General features: G+C 46.3%; 1 protein-coding gene across 2 annotated transcripts in view; it reads right to left on the reverse strand.

Moving 5' to 3' along the window:
- The window catches only part of RHCE (Rh blood group CcEe antigens), a 692,073-nt gene that overhangs the window by 277,307 nt on the left and 399,449 nt on the right, over positions 1-15,317 (reverse strand). For both annotated transcript variants that reach the window (XM_069622727.1, XM_069622728.1), the window contains one exon: positions 2,853-3,006. In XM_069622727.1, coding sequence (XP_069478828.1) covers positions 2,853-3,006 — 154 coding nt within the window. The remainder of the gene's footprint in view (positions 1-2,852; positions 3,007-15,317) is intronic.

A 15,317-nucleotide genomic window follows, 5' to 3' on the forward strand; every position in this document is an offset into this window, starting at 1 on the left:
CAAGTGGCAGAGTGTAACATCATCACACAGTATCTACCAACAATTTGGTGTTAGCATTCAGAATTATACATTTTTAACATTTTAACATCTTTCCATGTTGTGCTGTATGTATGTTTTTTATTTTCCTGTGATGTCATTGTTATGGGAATTATTATTTTTCAAACTTGAAAAATCCTACGTCTTTTTGGTGACAGAATGTTGGCAAGTATGCAAATGGGATCTTCCTCTTTGGCAGGGGCTGGGGCAAACGTTCATGAATTGAAAAACCTGAAGGCGGCACTGGCAGGGCTTCAGGTTTTTCAATTCATGAGGTGTGCCACTGCCAACGTCAGATATACAGTTTATAAACACACGCGGCACGTTGCAAACTGATCAGGGCATCCGCACCTCTTAATGTTTCATCATGAAACATTAAGAGCCCAGGGTTCCCTGATCAGTTTTGCAATGCGCTGCGCGAGTTTAGAAACTATATCTGACATTGGCACAGCCGCACATTTCTTCCAATAAATCCTCCCCATGCCGGCCTGCACCTGGGAGAGGTGGGGGGGCACTTGACTGACTTACCTTATGGTAGCTGCTGCCTGCTCAGCCTGTTCTCAATCTGTCTTCCTCGATAACACACACGCTGTCACGAGCACAGAGTCAATCGAGCACGCGTCACTGCCTGGCTTCTCCTTGTTCTGAAAAATGAAGGCTGATGCGGCGCAGCATTGCACTGCGCAGGCAGGGCACGTGCAGTTTGTTTGTTCCCAGGCCTGGGCACGTTCATTATGCGCAGGCGCGGGGGAGCAGCAGAAGTTGCAGACAGTCAGTCTACTGTAAGCTTGCAAAAGTAAAAGTAGACTCTACTTTAACTTTTGCAACTTACATGACAACTGCAGGCTGCAGTCGTATTTTACAGCAGAGACACAAATAATCTGGGGGGGATAAAAGCTATTATATCCCTGCAGTTAAAATTGTGGGGGGGATCTGCCCCCCCACCCCTCCCCTCACTCCCATGTCTTACACCCATATTTACAGCTTCATCTTCAGACTATGTGCTGACTACAATCCTATTGGGTTGTCCTGCCTCCACCCTTCCAGGGTAGGCTAGCCTCCATTTGTTTTTACGAGCATTTAAGCTGAACAAGTCGGGTTAAGGAGGTTACATTATGGAAGAATTCGTCAAAAACAAATTTGCCAAATCTTTGTAATCAAATTTGGATGAAAATATATGTGAGAGAGGTGAGTAATTGTGATGATTAAGATAGGGGGAAGTGAGGGCACTGGAGGATGCGGAGGGGGAGGCAGTGGTGGGAAGGGGCGGTGTCTCACCCCACACATATTTGCGGCCAAATTCAATGAAAGAAAAAAAATGAAATCGTATTTGACTCTAGGGACAAGCCATCCAATTGGCTGCAAATTAGAAACAGAGAGGCCACAGGACCAATAGAGATAAGGCTAGCGATTGGATGGGGTTAGAGGAGTGTCCAGTAAGAGTGTAGCATGCAAAGAGGGTAGAGGATCACTAGGGCATCCCACAGTGGACACCTATGGTCTTTTGATATAGTTTCTTAAAAGCAACAATAACACATGTATCCCTTGGTGCTATGACCTAAAACAAATAAGAATCTAAGATTTATGAAATATATATTTGTCTTTTTTTACAGCCAATGTGTTTCTCGAATTTATTTGTGTGAAAACATCTATAATTTAATACAAACATTATTGATCATGACTTTGGCGGTAACATCGGCGGTATTACCGCCGGTGGTATTAACCCTGCCGCCGAACTCCCCGGCGCTAATAGCGCCGGATCACGAGTTCGGCAGTAATGTAATTCCCCATTCCCCATTGAGCCCATTCGGGAATGCCCAATTCCATTGGGCTCAATGGGGAAAATGTGCACTCTTACCGCCAGCCAAGAGCTGGGGCGAAATCCGCCGAAGTCCTGATTTGGCGGACCCTTAAATCCGGCGGTAATAGCGTGACCGCCGGATGTAAGGGTTACCGTGATGAGGCCCATACTGTCTAACAATTCATACTGTATATTACTGCCTATTTTCATTCTAAAAAAAGCCAAAAAAGGTATCTTGATCCCTGAATTCTATTTAGAAAAACACTCCTGAAGCATTTTGCCTTTGTTTCTGAAGACTTTTAAATATGTTGTCCTTGTTCCTCAAGACTTCTACCTTTTTTAAAAACCTTACAAGACTTGTATGGTGCGCTTTAACAATTTTCATGTCTACTATGGTCTGTGCCCAATTTGCAGTAGTATAACTCCCTTCCGAGGTGTGCAGGTAAATGGCTGGAATTATGGATGTAAGTAGCCTACAATTGGAATATTGGCCAGTCAAAAATATGGGAATCTTCCAGCTGCAAAGTCAATTTTTAATGGAGATCCGAGGATTTACTTGTAATGCTTTGTAAATACCCAAGTCTCCCTAGTTAGACCCCCTCTTATAGCGCAAATGCTGCACTTGTGTCTTCAGTACAACAATATGTATTTGTTTGCAGACCGCATCATGTCAATTAGGTACCTACAGATATTTGCTGATTGTCCATGAGGCCAGGATCCATTCTGGCATTCCAATTTTCCACAATGAATATTCATGAGATACATTTGGATCCTATAGATCTGAAATGGGAGTTATTTGTATATTCATTAGGTAGACAGAAAACGTGGCACTGTGTGGCCCTAGAGGACCATCCACATGTAGCCATGGAGACTCTGGTATTTTTGAATGGGGGTTCACAAACGTGGAACTGTGTGGCCCTAGAGGACCATCCACATGTAGCCATGGAGAATCTTGCATTATTGAATGGGGGTTCAAAAGCAGAGACAGCTCAGAACCTTACCGTAATGCACTTACCTATCATTGAAAATAAATCTGATACAGGCTCTGATCTTTCTTTGCTCCTTTTAATTTCTGTGGCTAGGATAGGCTGAGTGTGGAGCCACGCAATCGTCAGCCCAAAATAAGCTCCAAATATGTGAACGTTCATCATGGCAACATGGCTATCGATCTGGAAGACAGTAAAGGCAAAGACATGAGCAGATTTCAGGGCTACCTTTAACAACATCTCGACCATTTAAAAACTCATGCCAGCTTATGACTTATTTCCTTTCCACACACTTTGGGGTGCGATATGCTGCTGGTGCTTATGGTCTTTTTCCTTCTGTAATGGCTTGGCAGGCTAAAGAATGATTTTGGAGGGTTGCCCACAGCAATGCCAGAGGTTAGGATTAATTCCAAACCTTACAGCCATCACCTCTTATATTTTAAATAGATTGAAAGACAATAGGGAAGGGAGCAGGACGGTACTTCCAGAAGAGAATTACCAAGGCAAATAAAGGACAGTTACAGGGGAGAGAGTTCCCAAAAGACATGGAAGTCAGGAAGCAAACAGTCTGGAGAATCAAAAGACAGCCAAACTTGGCGCAAAGGCCAGATGCAGGAAATAACAAATGCATTCATCTAAAAATCAGGTAAAGGAACAGGCAACAGAGGAAGAGTACCAGATACTGGGAGCTTGACACAATCCAGAGTTGCCACTGTGCAGTAAAGAGATATGGAATATAAAAAGCTTTTCATGTGCTACAGTAAGCACCTCTTTGTCCCTGCTTGCTCAGATTTTTACTTAAAGAGACCTGGTTTTGTCATGATGCATCATTACATTGGAGCCAGAGCAGGGTGTGGGGCCGGTAGACCATTGAGTTATAGAGGCCAAACTCCATGGACAGCTCAAAGATGACATCAACCACATCTCATATGTAGCAAGTCACCAGTGAAACTGGTGAGAATCCCCCTAGTATCACCAGCATGGAGACGGCCAAAGAAAAGGTGATACACTCAACCACTCTGAATGCATGCCACAGGTTGCGAAGACGAGATTGTTACACTTCAGACTTCTCCGCCGGCATCATTGCAGAATATAACTTCTTTACAGGCTCCTCTATGGTCCAGGTACAAGCTACCATGGCGTCTGTACAAACGTCGACGCACTCCAGGTCACCTGACACGTATTGTACATGGAAGACATACAGCAACCCACGCCCCTCTTACGACTATAAAACCACCGTCTTCCAAGGGGCTCGTTGCTGCTAATTAGCGTTACCAGCTACACGCGGTTTCATCCGTTTCCTCTTCGTGTCTCCCTACACGAATCCTTATCTGAACTCCTGGTTTTGACCTTTTGCCTGAATTTTGGATTGCCTTGTCTCCTCCCTGATTCTTGTCGTGATCGTCTGGTTGTTGGACTCGGAACACTACTGGATACGACTCTCTTCTGTGTCTTGCGGCTCTTCCCTGGTTGCCGCTCTGCACATCATTTTGCTGTCTACATTCGTATCATCTCAACTGCAACTCAACTATACTCGTGTACTCAGGTACATATCTATTGTCTTCCATGGACATTGTCTTCTGTTGGATTCTGGGACATTGAGTGACTTTCCTGTGAGATTGCTCTTTAGTGCATATGAACTCTCTCCTGAACTGCACCAACCCGGCACTAGTGCGTCCCTCGTGCCGTTCGGGGTTACTTACCTATACTAACTTCCCTGTTTGTTATTTTCTCCTGTCGTTGTTTTCAGAATCCTGGACTCCTCTTACTCCATTTATCTTTACTCAGGTTAGTTGTTATCAATTCTATAGCTAAAGTGGGAACCGATACTGATTTAGTTCAATTCCACTCATTTGTGTTATTATTTGTAGATTATCCTGGGGAAACGCAACTCCACTCCAATATCCATATAGGTAGTTGTCCAATCATTTCAATTGTTCTAATCACTTGTATAATATCAACACTGTCTAATATCTTGGTATTCTTTTGCAGCATTGGTATTGGCGGTGTGTGTTCTCCCCGCTCTTTTACTCAATTGACACCTCTGTCTGTTCTAACTGAAACAACAGAGAGGTACATTGTGGAAAAGAGCCCCTCTTTGAGGAAGCCTGAGTCTTGTACTCAGGGGAGCTGGGATGGAAGGCTGAATTCGGAATTCTATACTACCAACACCTCCAAGGTCGATTTCTCCACATCTTCGGCCTATTCGGAGTGGTGAGTAACAGAGATAGTGTGGCGAATCACTGCACTGCATCTACATGCCAGAACTATGGTGGCAACGAAAACACAGAGGAACAGAGATACCCACTGAGAACAGGGCTGCATCGCTGTGACAGAATGCCACCTGGTGAGGATGAGATAGCCCAAGATAATTTTATTTTCATTAACATAATATGATGCAGATAATTCTGTTTCAGAAAGTGAGCTCTACTAGTCAGACTCTGTTTCATAAATGTCCCATTCCAGAGTTATAGTGTGAACATGTGCCTTTGTTGTAACCAGTCACCTGACACCTACAGCTCCTAGGATTTCTCATTGCGTTCTGGCAGCATTTTACATAGAAATTGAGTCAAAGAATCTTACCTGATCATCCCCTGTTTGTGTTACTTTCATCAATGCAACATCTACAGAACTGAAGCTATGAAGTATTCAACAAAAGAAAGCAAGTATATTGAGGTCACCTATCTGTTACTAATGGCACAAATTTTCCCTGATGAAAAGTTAGGAACTTGAAGCATGTGTTGGCATTTCTTAAACATATTTTGGTATAGCACATTTTAAATTCTATTACAAACTCAACTCTTAAGATCAAGGTTTAACTTGGAAAAAGCTATTAGTCAAAAGCGTTATTAGTGAAGCATTAGAAGAACAAGCTACTTAGCGTAGTAACGTTCTTTCGATTGGATGTTCCTCCCACGTATTCCTCATCTTTTGATACCTCCATTCCAGCTTCAGCTGCTCCGGAAAAAAAAATTCTCAACAAAGGATGATGTGCACTGGGCACGTCGACTCGATCTTACTCGAGGGCCTCCGTTCAACGGTCGACGTCATCACCAGCATATGTATCGCGCACAGTGCCCTTTGGCTTTGGTTCTGTCCCTCCCACCACCGCTTAGAGGAATTACTAGCTACAGCAAAGACCATAGTACACTCTAAAAGAGCATAACGTGTAAAACATGTACATTCTATGGCGGCGAAGGATGGGAGGGGCGATGAGAAATACATGGGAGGAACATCCAATCGAAAGAATTTTACCACGGGAAAGTAAGTTGCTCTTCAAATGGATTGTGTCCTCCCACATATTCCTCATCTTTTGATAGACCTCCAAAGCAGTAATTATTTTGGCAGTGGGAGTACGAATTTAAACTTGTCCTTAAGAATTGTCACAGACAGAATGAAGAACAGCCCTTCCAAATCCTCCTTCCTAGGTGGAAGTTGAGTCCAGACAATAATGTTTCACAAAAGTGTGAATAGTAGACCCAATGGCTGCGGCACAGATGTCTTTACTTGGTACCCCTCTCTGCAGAGCAGAAGATGTTGCCATGACCCTTGTGGAGTGGGCCCTCCGGCCTTCCGGAGGATCTTTACTAGCTAATCTGTAATATTCCCCAATAGTCAGAAAAATCCATTTGGATAGGGTCTGTTTTGTTACTGTCAAACCCAATTTAGGACCAGTATAGCCAATGAATAACTGGTCATCCTGGCGAATCTTTGACATTCTTGAGGTGTAGAAACTGAGAGCCCTTCTCGGGTCCAGTCTATGTAACCGTTCCTCTTCCTTTCCAGGATGAGGAAGCGGGTAAAAAGTTGGTAACATTGTTTTTTGTGAAAAATGGAAGTCTTATTTTTGGCAGAAAAGAAGGTCTTAACTTTGTCCTTTTTGAAAATAGTGTACAGAGGTTTACAGGAAAGTGCTTGCAACTCAATCACAACTGCGGGCTGACGTTATTGCTACTAGCAAAATAGTCTTTAAAGTTAATAGTCTTAACGGACATGAATGTATTGGTTCAAAAGGAGTGCATGTTTGAAACTTTAGCACACAATTTAAATCCCATACAGGAACTTGAAAAGGAAAAGGTGGAAACACATTAGTTAGATCTTTTAGAAATGGACTTATTAAAGGAATTTTAAAGTATGAGGTCTCTTCTGAGGAGCACTTGAAAATTGAAAGCGTTGCCAGATAACCCTTTATTGTTACAATCTGGAGCCCCAGATTTGCTAAATGTAGCAAAAAACCCATCGGTGTATTGCATAGAAAATGATCCATATTCTTATCCCTGCACCAGCTGCTAAATTTGTTCCAATGGCAGCGGTACAAATATTTTGTTGCTGGCCTTTTGGCTGATAGCAAGATTTCCATTAAGTCGTCCGGGAGGTCTCATTCCTTATATCTCAACCTCTCAGAAACCATGCGTAAAGGTTGAGTGTCTTGACCTCTGGATGGAGAACCAGGCCCTCCTCTTGCGAGAGAAGTTCCTATGTTTGTAGAAGACATTTTGGAGGGCAGATGGACATGTTCAGAAGGTCCGGGTACCACAACCTCCTGGCCCAATCTGGAGCATTTAGGATCATGGATTTCCCAAACTTTCTCAACCTCCTGATCAGGTGAGGAATGACGGGGACTGGAGGAAACGCGTACAGGAGTGGAAACTCCAAGTCCACTACGAACGCGTCCCCTACAGCTCCTCTCAGGGGAAGTTTGCTATAGCAGAACAGCTTGCACATCCGGTTGTCAATGGACACAAACAGATCTACTTGTGGAGGACCCCAAAGGGCGAAGATCTCTTGAAGGACTTCCTGAGCTAGCTCCCACTCGTGGGAGACTATGTTCATCCTGCTCTTAGCGTCCACCGCCGTGTTCTGTCCTCTGGCTAGGTGAACTGCTGATAGAGAGACTCCTTCTTGAATTGCCCAGAACCAGAGCTACATTGCCTCTCTGCACAGTGGTAGTGACCCTACGCCTCCTCTCTTTCTGTGGTAGTACATGGCCACCGTGTTGTCCGTCATTATCAGGACATTCTTTCCCCGTACAGATGGGAGAAAGAACTTCAGTGCTAGTCTGCCCTCAGCTCCAATAGGTTGAGGAGTAGTTTGGTCTCCAATGGAGACCAACGACCACTGATTTTCAGATTGTTGGCATGGGTTCCCCACCCTGTGAGTGAGGCATCCGTAACTACTGTTATCTCTGGCCATGGATGACAAAAAGGTTCTCCCTTCATAATATGGCCCTTGCAAGACCACCATAGAAGATCCTGTGCAACCTTGCTTGGAACCTGTAGTAGGTATGATATCCTGCATGAAATGGGTCCCACTGCATCCTGAGAGCCCATTAAAGGGCACCAGAAAAATGCAGGATGCCATGAGGCCGAGCAACCTCAAAAAGTCAAAGACTGGAAGACGCTGGGCACTCTGGAATTTGGTGGCCATTTGCAGAATGTGTTGAGCCCTCACCTCGGGTTGGCAAGGCTTTCCCTGAGGGTGCACCCAGGACTGCTCCGAAAAACTGGAGTTTTGTGATGGTATAATGCAGGGCTTCTTGTAATTGAGGGGGCAGCCAAGTCTATGGAGGGAGTGGCAAGTGATACTGAGATGTTCTAGGGCCTGTTCGGGAGAACGTGCCCTGATTAGCCAATCATCCAGGTAGGGGTAGACATGAATCTCCTCTCTCCTGTGACTCGCTGCCACCACCGCCATCAACTTGGTGAACACCCTTGGGGTGCAGGTCACCCTTCAATGACAGAATTCGAAACTGAGATTGAGAACCGCGAACCTCAGGTACCTTCTGTGCTTGTGATGCATAGAAACATGAAAGTAAGCATCCTGAAGGCCCAATGACACCATTCAGTCTTGGAGTTGGAGGGCCTGAAGGATCTGAGAATGGGTAACCATCTTGAACTTTTCCTTCCTGAGGAAATTGTTCAGGTTTCTTAAGTCTAAGATGGGTCTCAATCCTCCGTACTTCTTGGGGATTAGAAAATAAGGGGAATACCAACCCTTGTTCTTCTCCACTACAGGTACCGGTTCTATAGCAACTTTCTCTAGCAGGGTCAACATTTCCTGCTCAAGGAGCGGATCTGGAATCTTAAAAGAACTGTTCCCTGTTGGATGATGCTGAGGATTTTTTATAACCGTTCCTCTTCCTTTCCAGGATGAGGAAGCGGGTAAAAAGTTGGTAACATTGTTTTTTGTGAAAAATGGAAGTCTTATTTTTGGCAGAAAAGAAGGTCTTAACTTTGTCCTTTTTGAAAATAGTGTACAGAGGTTTACAGGAAAGTGCTTGCAACTCAATCACAACTGCGGGCTGACATTATTGCTATTAGCAAAATAGTCTTTAAAGTTAATAGTCTTAACGGACATGAATGTATTGGTTCAAAAGGAGTGCATGTTTGAAACTTTAGCACACAATTTAAATCCCATACAGGAACTTGAAAAGGAAAAGGTGGAAACACATTAGTTAGATCTTTTAGAAATGGACTTATTAAAGGAATTTTAAAGTATGAGGTCTCTTCTGAGGAGCACTTGAAATTTGAAAGCGTTGCCAGATAACCCTTTATTGTTACAATCTGGAGCCCCAGATTTGCTAAATGTAGCAAAAAACCCATCGGTGTATTGCATAGAAAATGATCCATATTCTTATCCCTGCACCAGCTGCTAAATTTGTTCCAATGGCAGCGGTACAAATATTTTGTTGCTGGCCTTTTGGCTGATAGCAAGATTTCCATTAAGTCGTCCGGGAGGTCTCATTCCTTATATCTCAACCTCTCAGAAACCATGCGTAAAGGTTGAGTGTCTTGACCTCTGGATGGAGAACCAGGCCCTCCTCTTGCGAGAGAAGTTCCTATGTTTGTAGAAGACATTTTGGAGGGCAGATGGACATGTTCAGAAGGTCCGGGTACCACAACCTCCTGGCCCAATCTGGAGCATTTAGGATCATGGATTTCCCAAACTTTCTCAACCTCCTGATCAGGTGAGGAATGACGGGGACTGGAGGAAACGCGTACAGGAGTGGAAACTCCAAGTCCACTACGAACGCGTCCCCTACAGCTCCTCTCAGGGGAAGTTTGCTATAGCAGAACAGCTTGCACATCCGGTTGTCAATGGACACAAACAGATCTACTTGTGGAGGACCCCAAAGGGCGAAGGTCTCTTGAAGGACTTCCTGAGCTAGCTCCCACTCGTGGGAGACTATGTTCATCCTGCTCTTAGCGTCCACCGCCGTGTTCTGTCCTCTGGCTAGGTGAACTGCTGATAGAGAGACTCCTTCTTGAATTGCCCAGAACCAGAGCTACATTGCCTCTCTGCACAGTGGTAGTGACCCTACGCCTCCTCTCTTTCTGTGGTAGTACATGGCCACCGTGTTGTCCGTCATTATCAGGACATTCTTTCCCCGTACAGATGGGAGAAAGAACTTCAGTGCTAGTCTGCCCTCAGCTCCAATAGGTTGAGGAGTAGTTTGGTCTCCAATGGAGACCAACGACCACTGATTTTCAGATTGTTGGCATGGGTTCCCCACCCTGTGAGTGAGGCATCCGTAACTACTTTTATCTCTGGCCATGGATGACAAAAAGGTTCTCCCTTCATAATATGGCCCTTGCAAGACCACCATAGAAGATCCTGTGCAACCTTGCTTGGAACCTGTAGTAGGTATGATATCCTGCATGAAATGGGTCCCACTGCATCCTGAGAGCCCATTAAAGGGCACCAGAAAAATGCAGGATGCCATGAGGCCGAGCAACCTCAAAAAGTCAAAGACTGGAAGACGCTGGGCACTCTGGAATTTGGTGGCCATTTGCAGAATGTGTTGAGCCCTCACCTCGGGTTGGCAAGGCTTTCCCTGAGGGTGCACCCAGGACTGCTCCGAAAAACTGGAGTTTTGTGATGTATAATGCAGGGCTTCTTGTAATTGAGGGGGCAGCCAAGTCTATGGAGGGAGTGGCAAGTGATACTGAGATGTTCTAGGGCCTGTTCGGGAGAACGTGCCCTGATTAGCCAATCATCCAAGTAGGGGTAGACATGAATCTCCTCTCTCCTGTGACTCGCTGCCACCACCGCCATCAACTTGGTGAACACCCTTGGGGTGCAGGTCACCCTTCAATGACAGAATTCGAAACTGAGATTGAGAACCGCGAACCTCAGGTACCTTCTGTGCTTGTGATGCATAGAAACATGAAAGTAAGCATCCTGAAGGCCCAATGACACCATTCAGTCTTGGAGTTGGAGGGCCTGAAGGATCTGAGAATGGGTAACCATCTTGAACTTTTCCTTCCTGAGGAAATTGTTCAGGTTTCTTAAGTCTAAGATGGGTCTCAATCCTCCGTACTTCTTGGGGATTAGAAAATAAGGGGAATACCAACCCTTGTTCTTCTCCACTACAGGTACCGGTTCTATAGCAACTTTCTCTAGCAGGGTCAACATTTCCTGCTCAAGGAGCGGATCTGGAATCTTAAAAGAACTGTTCCCCGTTGGATGATGCTGAGGATTTTTTATAAAGGGGAGACAGTAACCCTGGGCTACCATTTCCAGTGCCCATGCATCTGAAGTAATGCCCTGCCATTCTTTCAGCTGCAGTGAGAGCCTGCCTCCCACCGGGGTCTTGTGGGCTAAGGCCTCAGAGAGGTTTTGAGGCAGCTGAAGCAGCGGCTGAGGGCAAAGTAGCTGTTGCTTGGGTGTACTTAGTACCTCTCATTCGAGGGAATATTTTCTGGCCTATATCAATAGCCTGTCCTCTCACTGTTCCAACTGAGAAATAGAAACGAAAGGACTTACCCCTCCAAGATGATGTACTGGGGTAAGAATGCTGAAGCGGTCTAATTGCAGCACTGAGCGACTTTGCTGCCGCTTTAGAGGCATGCAGCTTCTCCAGACTTTCATCAGCCTTGCTGCCAAACAGCCGAGAGCCGCCAAAAGGCATATTGAGAAGCCTGGATTGTACGTCCGGTGCAAACCCAGACTTTCTCAACCCCGCAAACCTGCGTAGCGCGTACTAGTTGCCATGGATCTGCTAATGCTATCTGCAGTATCCATACCTGACTGAAGGCACTCACACATTGCCTGCTTACCATGCTTGATGAAAGCCAGGAAGTCATCTCTTTCATACCCTTCAACACTGTGGTCAGCTGCCATTGCTACGCAATCCCACAGGGTGTACGAAAACCTTGACAAGGCACAGGTCGCATTTTCCGATTTCAAAGCCATACTTCCCACAGTAAAGATCTTCCGTGCTCAAGCATCCACCCGTTTGTCATTCCTGTCTGGAGGAATAGTGGGGTATGCAGATTGTTTAGAGTAAGTTGCAGCCTGGACCAATAAACATCCTGGTGTTGGATGTTTAGTTAAATAATCTGGTCACTGCTGGACGGCCTATACTTTCTAGAGACATTTTGTTAACTGCGGGTGCAGTTTCTGGAGATTCCCAATTTGTTGTGACTCTTCGTTGGAAAAGGTGAAATTGGGTCTCTCTGAGGACTCTGATCCAGTATATCAGTCAAATCATCCTGCTCAAATGGAGGAGCAGGTCTACTCCAGCCTAGAAATTCCACCACTTTGTTCATACAAATCTTTTATTCTAGACTCTTCTGAAATTAATGCACCTGGCTCATTTGGAGTGCCCCATTCCAAGCCAAAAGGTGGAGTATTATCATCAGAGGGCTCATGGTCCTCATATATTGATTTTAAGGACTTAAAAAGATTATTTTTTGGAAAAAGCTTATAAGTATTTCCTGTATCGATGGAGACTTCGACAGCTTTGTTGCTTTCGTTGTCGAAGACTTTGACACAGGCGTCGATGGCGTTGAGGAATAGACCCAGTTTTAGTTGAAGTTGTCGACTTCTTCTTTGAAGAGATCTTCGAAGGACTGGACTCTCGGTTTGCCCAAGCCCTCAACGATTTCTCATGAGATCGAGACCTTGATAGCTCTTGATGAGAATCAGGCTTACGTCGCAAACCTGAAGGTTCACAGGGTTTAGCGTTCGACTTCCCTTTGTCGTCATTTATTCAGAGCAACAGCGGCATGGTCTCTCTCCTTTTCTTTTCGAGGAGGTCAGTCGCATTCTCAAAAACTTTAATAATTTCTCTCCAAAATGCATCCCACTTGGCCGGGGAGTCAGATTTGGTCGGGCATACGATTCTCTCAGGGAAGGAATCACTACAGGTCGAAGGAGATCTGTGACGTCTTTTCTTTGCCTTCTTAGACGAAGACAAAGAGTGATGTGATCGACTCCTCGATTGAGATCTTCTCTTGGATCTCTTCCGTTGAGGAGATTCTCTCAACTCGCCGGACTTTATTTTTTTCAAAATATTCGATGGGGATTTCGAGGGGGTCCTACCAACCGACAGTTACCTTTTACGCTCCTTTAGAGCTTTCATGGTCATCGCCTGACAGGAATTACACTCAGACATGCAATGTTCTGTGCTGAGACACCTGTAAGGAAGGCATGGTATCAACAATAAGACAGGCACGGGGGGGGGGCTGTTGCGCACACGCAAAATGGCTGCCTGAGACCCGAGCTCCTCTCTGGGGACAAATCCTGATCAGGAAATATCCTATTTCGAGGCCACCCACACCATCCACGTTAGCTGTGCTGCTTGACCGCACCCCCGGGTGCCTCCGGGTGAAATCAAGAGGAAAAACAGAACCATTTCACCCCAGAAACAGCCTCACAAGATACAGCGGGCTGGTTCCGTGTCACGAACTGAGGGAGAGAACAACACAACCCCAACGGGAGACCGCTGCTTGGGTCGCCTGCAAGGGCCCTGGTGGGGATGGAGCTAAACTCCCAGTATACAAGCGCGGGTGTCTAACCGGTCCCCATAGAGCGGGAATCGTTGGGCGACAGACCTTTGGTGCTGTGGACTGGATACGATCTGTTGAGGGGCAACAACAGCGTCTGCCGACCTGGGGAACTAGAGACTTGGGACGTGGGCAGCGACTGTTGCCCCGTCCAACAACACACAGAGACGAACAAAGCAGAGGCGTGCGGTGGACTGTACGCGAGGTGGTGGCAGCGGTAACCGGCACCCCCACTGGCACTGAAGGTACGTTTGCAGCGACCCCCGTGGCCGCCTGCCAGCATAACATTTCCTGCGGTAACGAGGCCGACTGCGGCGTGCCCTGCCCGGCAGAGCCACTACACCGCCAGAACCCGTCTTCATTCCCCCAGGGCACTATCCTGGTTCGGATCCACCCCCCTCATCTGTGAGCTGGCGGGCACCACACTGCAGGGGGTGTCGCCCGACGAGCGTTCCCGGGGGGCCGCTATCTGAGGCACCCGCGCCCGGAGCGGGCAGGAGCATCTAAGGCAGAACCCCACCGCCCCTGGTCCAAGACACCCCGACCTCCATACGGTGATCCAGAACTGCAACACACAGTACGACATAAAAATGGGGAGAGGCAGCTGAAACCAGACGTCCCACTGCTCAGGAGGGATACAACACATTTTGATTAACGTGAAATAAACACACACAGTGTTGGAGCCAGAATTCACCCCTAAGCACACGTGTTCGACCCCCAAGGACCACAGTCCTAAACAATCACTATCCATACGGGGCATACACCACCCGAACTCTGGTGGCTCATAACCTCCTGGAGCTCCAGACTAAATTATGATTGCATGTGGGAGGTCACAGTCCACCCTGCTAATAATAAAGCTACAACCAAGCAGGTGGCACCCGCCGTTAGCATTGGAGTCACCCTTAGACCCCTGAAGGGGCAACTGTAATTCAATTGAAGCTAAGACTGCTCTGAAGTAACCACACATCAGCCTACAACACAGAATACGCAAGAACTACTTATACGACCACTGCTAAATGCGGCACCCAAGACTGTACTCTACAGCCCTGCTCACATACGAATCGCATTCTTGTACATGGTCCAGATACTGCCTTTTTAAAAAAAATAAAAAGAACATCCACGTACGTAGTTCGGACCAATTAGAACAGACGGGCAGCTGTTGGTTGCCCTAAATTTACCACCGGGCGAATCCCAAAGGGCACCAGTGCCAAGAAGAAGACAGGCCCGATGGACTCATACACAAGTTCCCAATCCCCGGCCCGCACGCTGATTCCAGTGTCTGCGACACCAATGGATCCCTAGGAGGAATCCAAATTTGATCACCTCCTTACCACGGTACAGAATGGCTTCCTCGCGGTAAACGTCAAGTTGGACGACACCGTCTCCACAATCGGTTTGCTCAAAGCCCGAGTGGATAAGGAAAGTGCAAGAATTACGGGTGCAGAAAATAGAATTGGGACCAACGAAGATGCAATTGGGCAAAACACCCGAGATATATCCTTAATGAAAAATGAAATGTCTAAACTGCACACTAAATGCGACGATTTGGAGTCCAGATCACGTCGCAACAATATCCGTATAGTGGGTTCGCCGAATCCTTCTGTCGCATATCGAGTCTTTACTAAGGTCCCTTTTTCCGTGAGAACTCCTTTTCAGAACACTTCTTGGTGCCACACCGCACCCTTGCCCGTCATTACCAAACTC

The sequence above is a fragment of the Ambystoma mexicanum genome, chromosome 11 (genome assembly GCF_040938575.1).
Source record: "Ambystoma mexicanum isolate Mex_15411 chromosome 11, UKY_AmexF1_1, whole genome shotgun sequence".
Lineage (NCBI taxonomy): Eukaryota > Metazoa > Chordata > Amphibia > Caudata > Ambystomatidae > Ambystoma > Ambystoma mexicanum.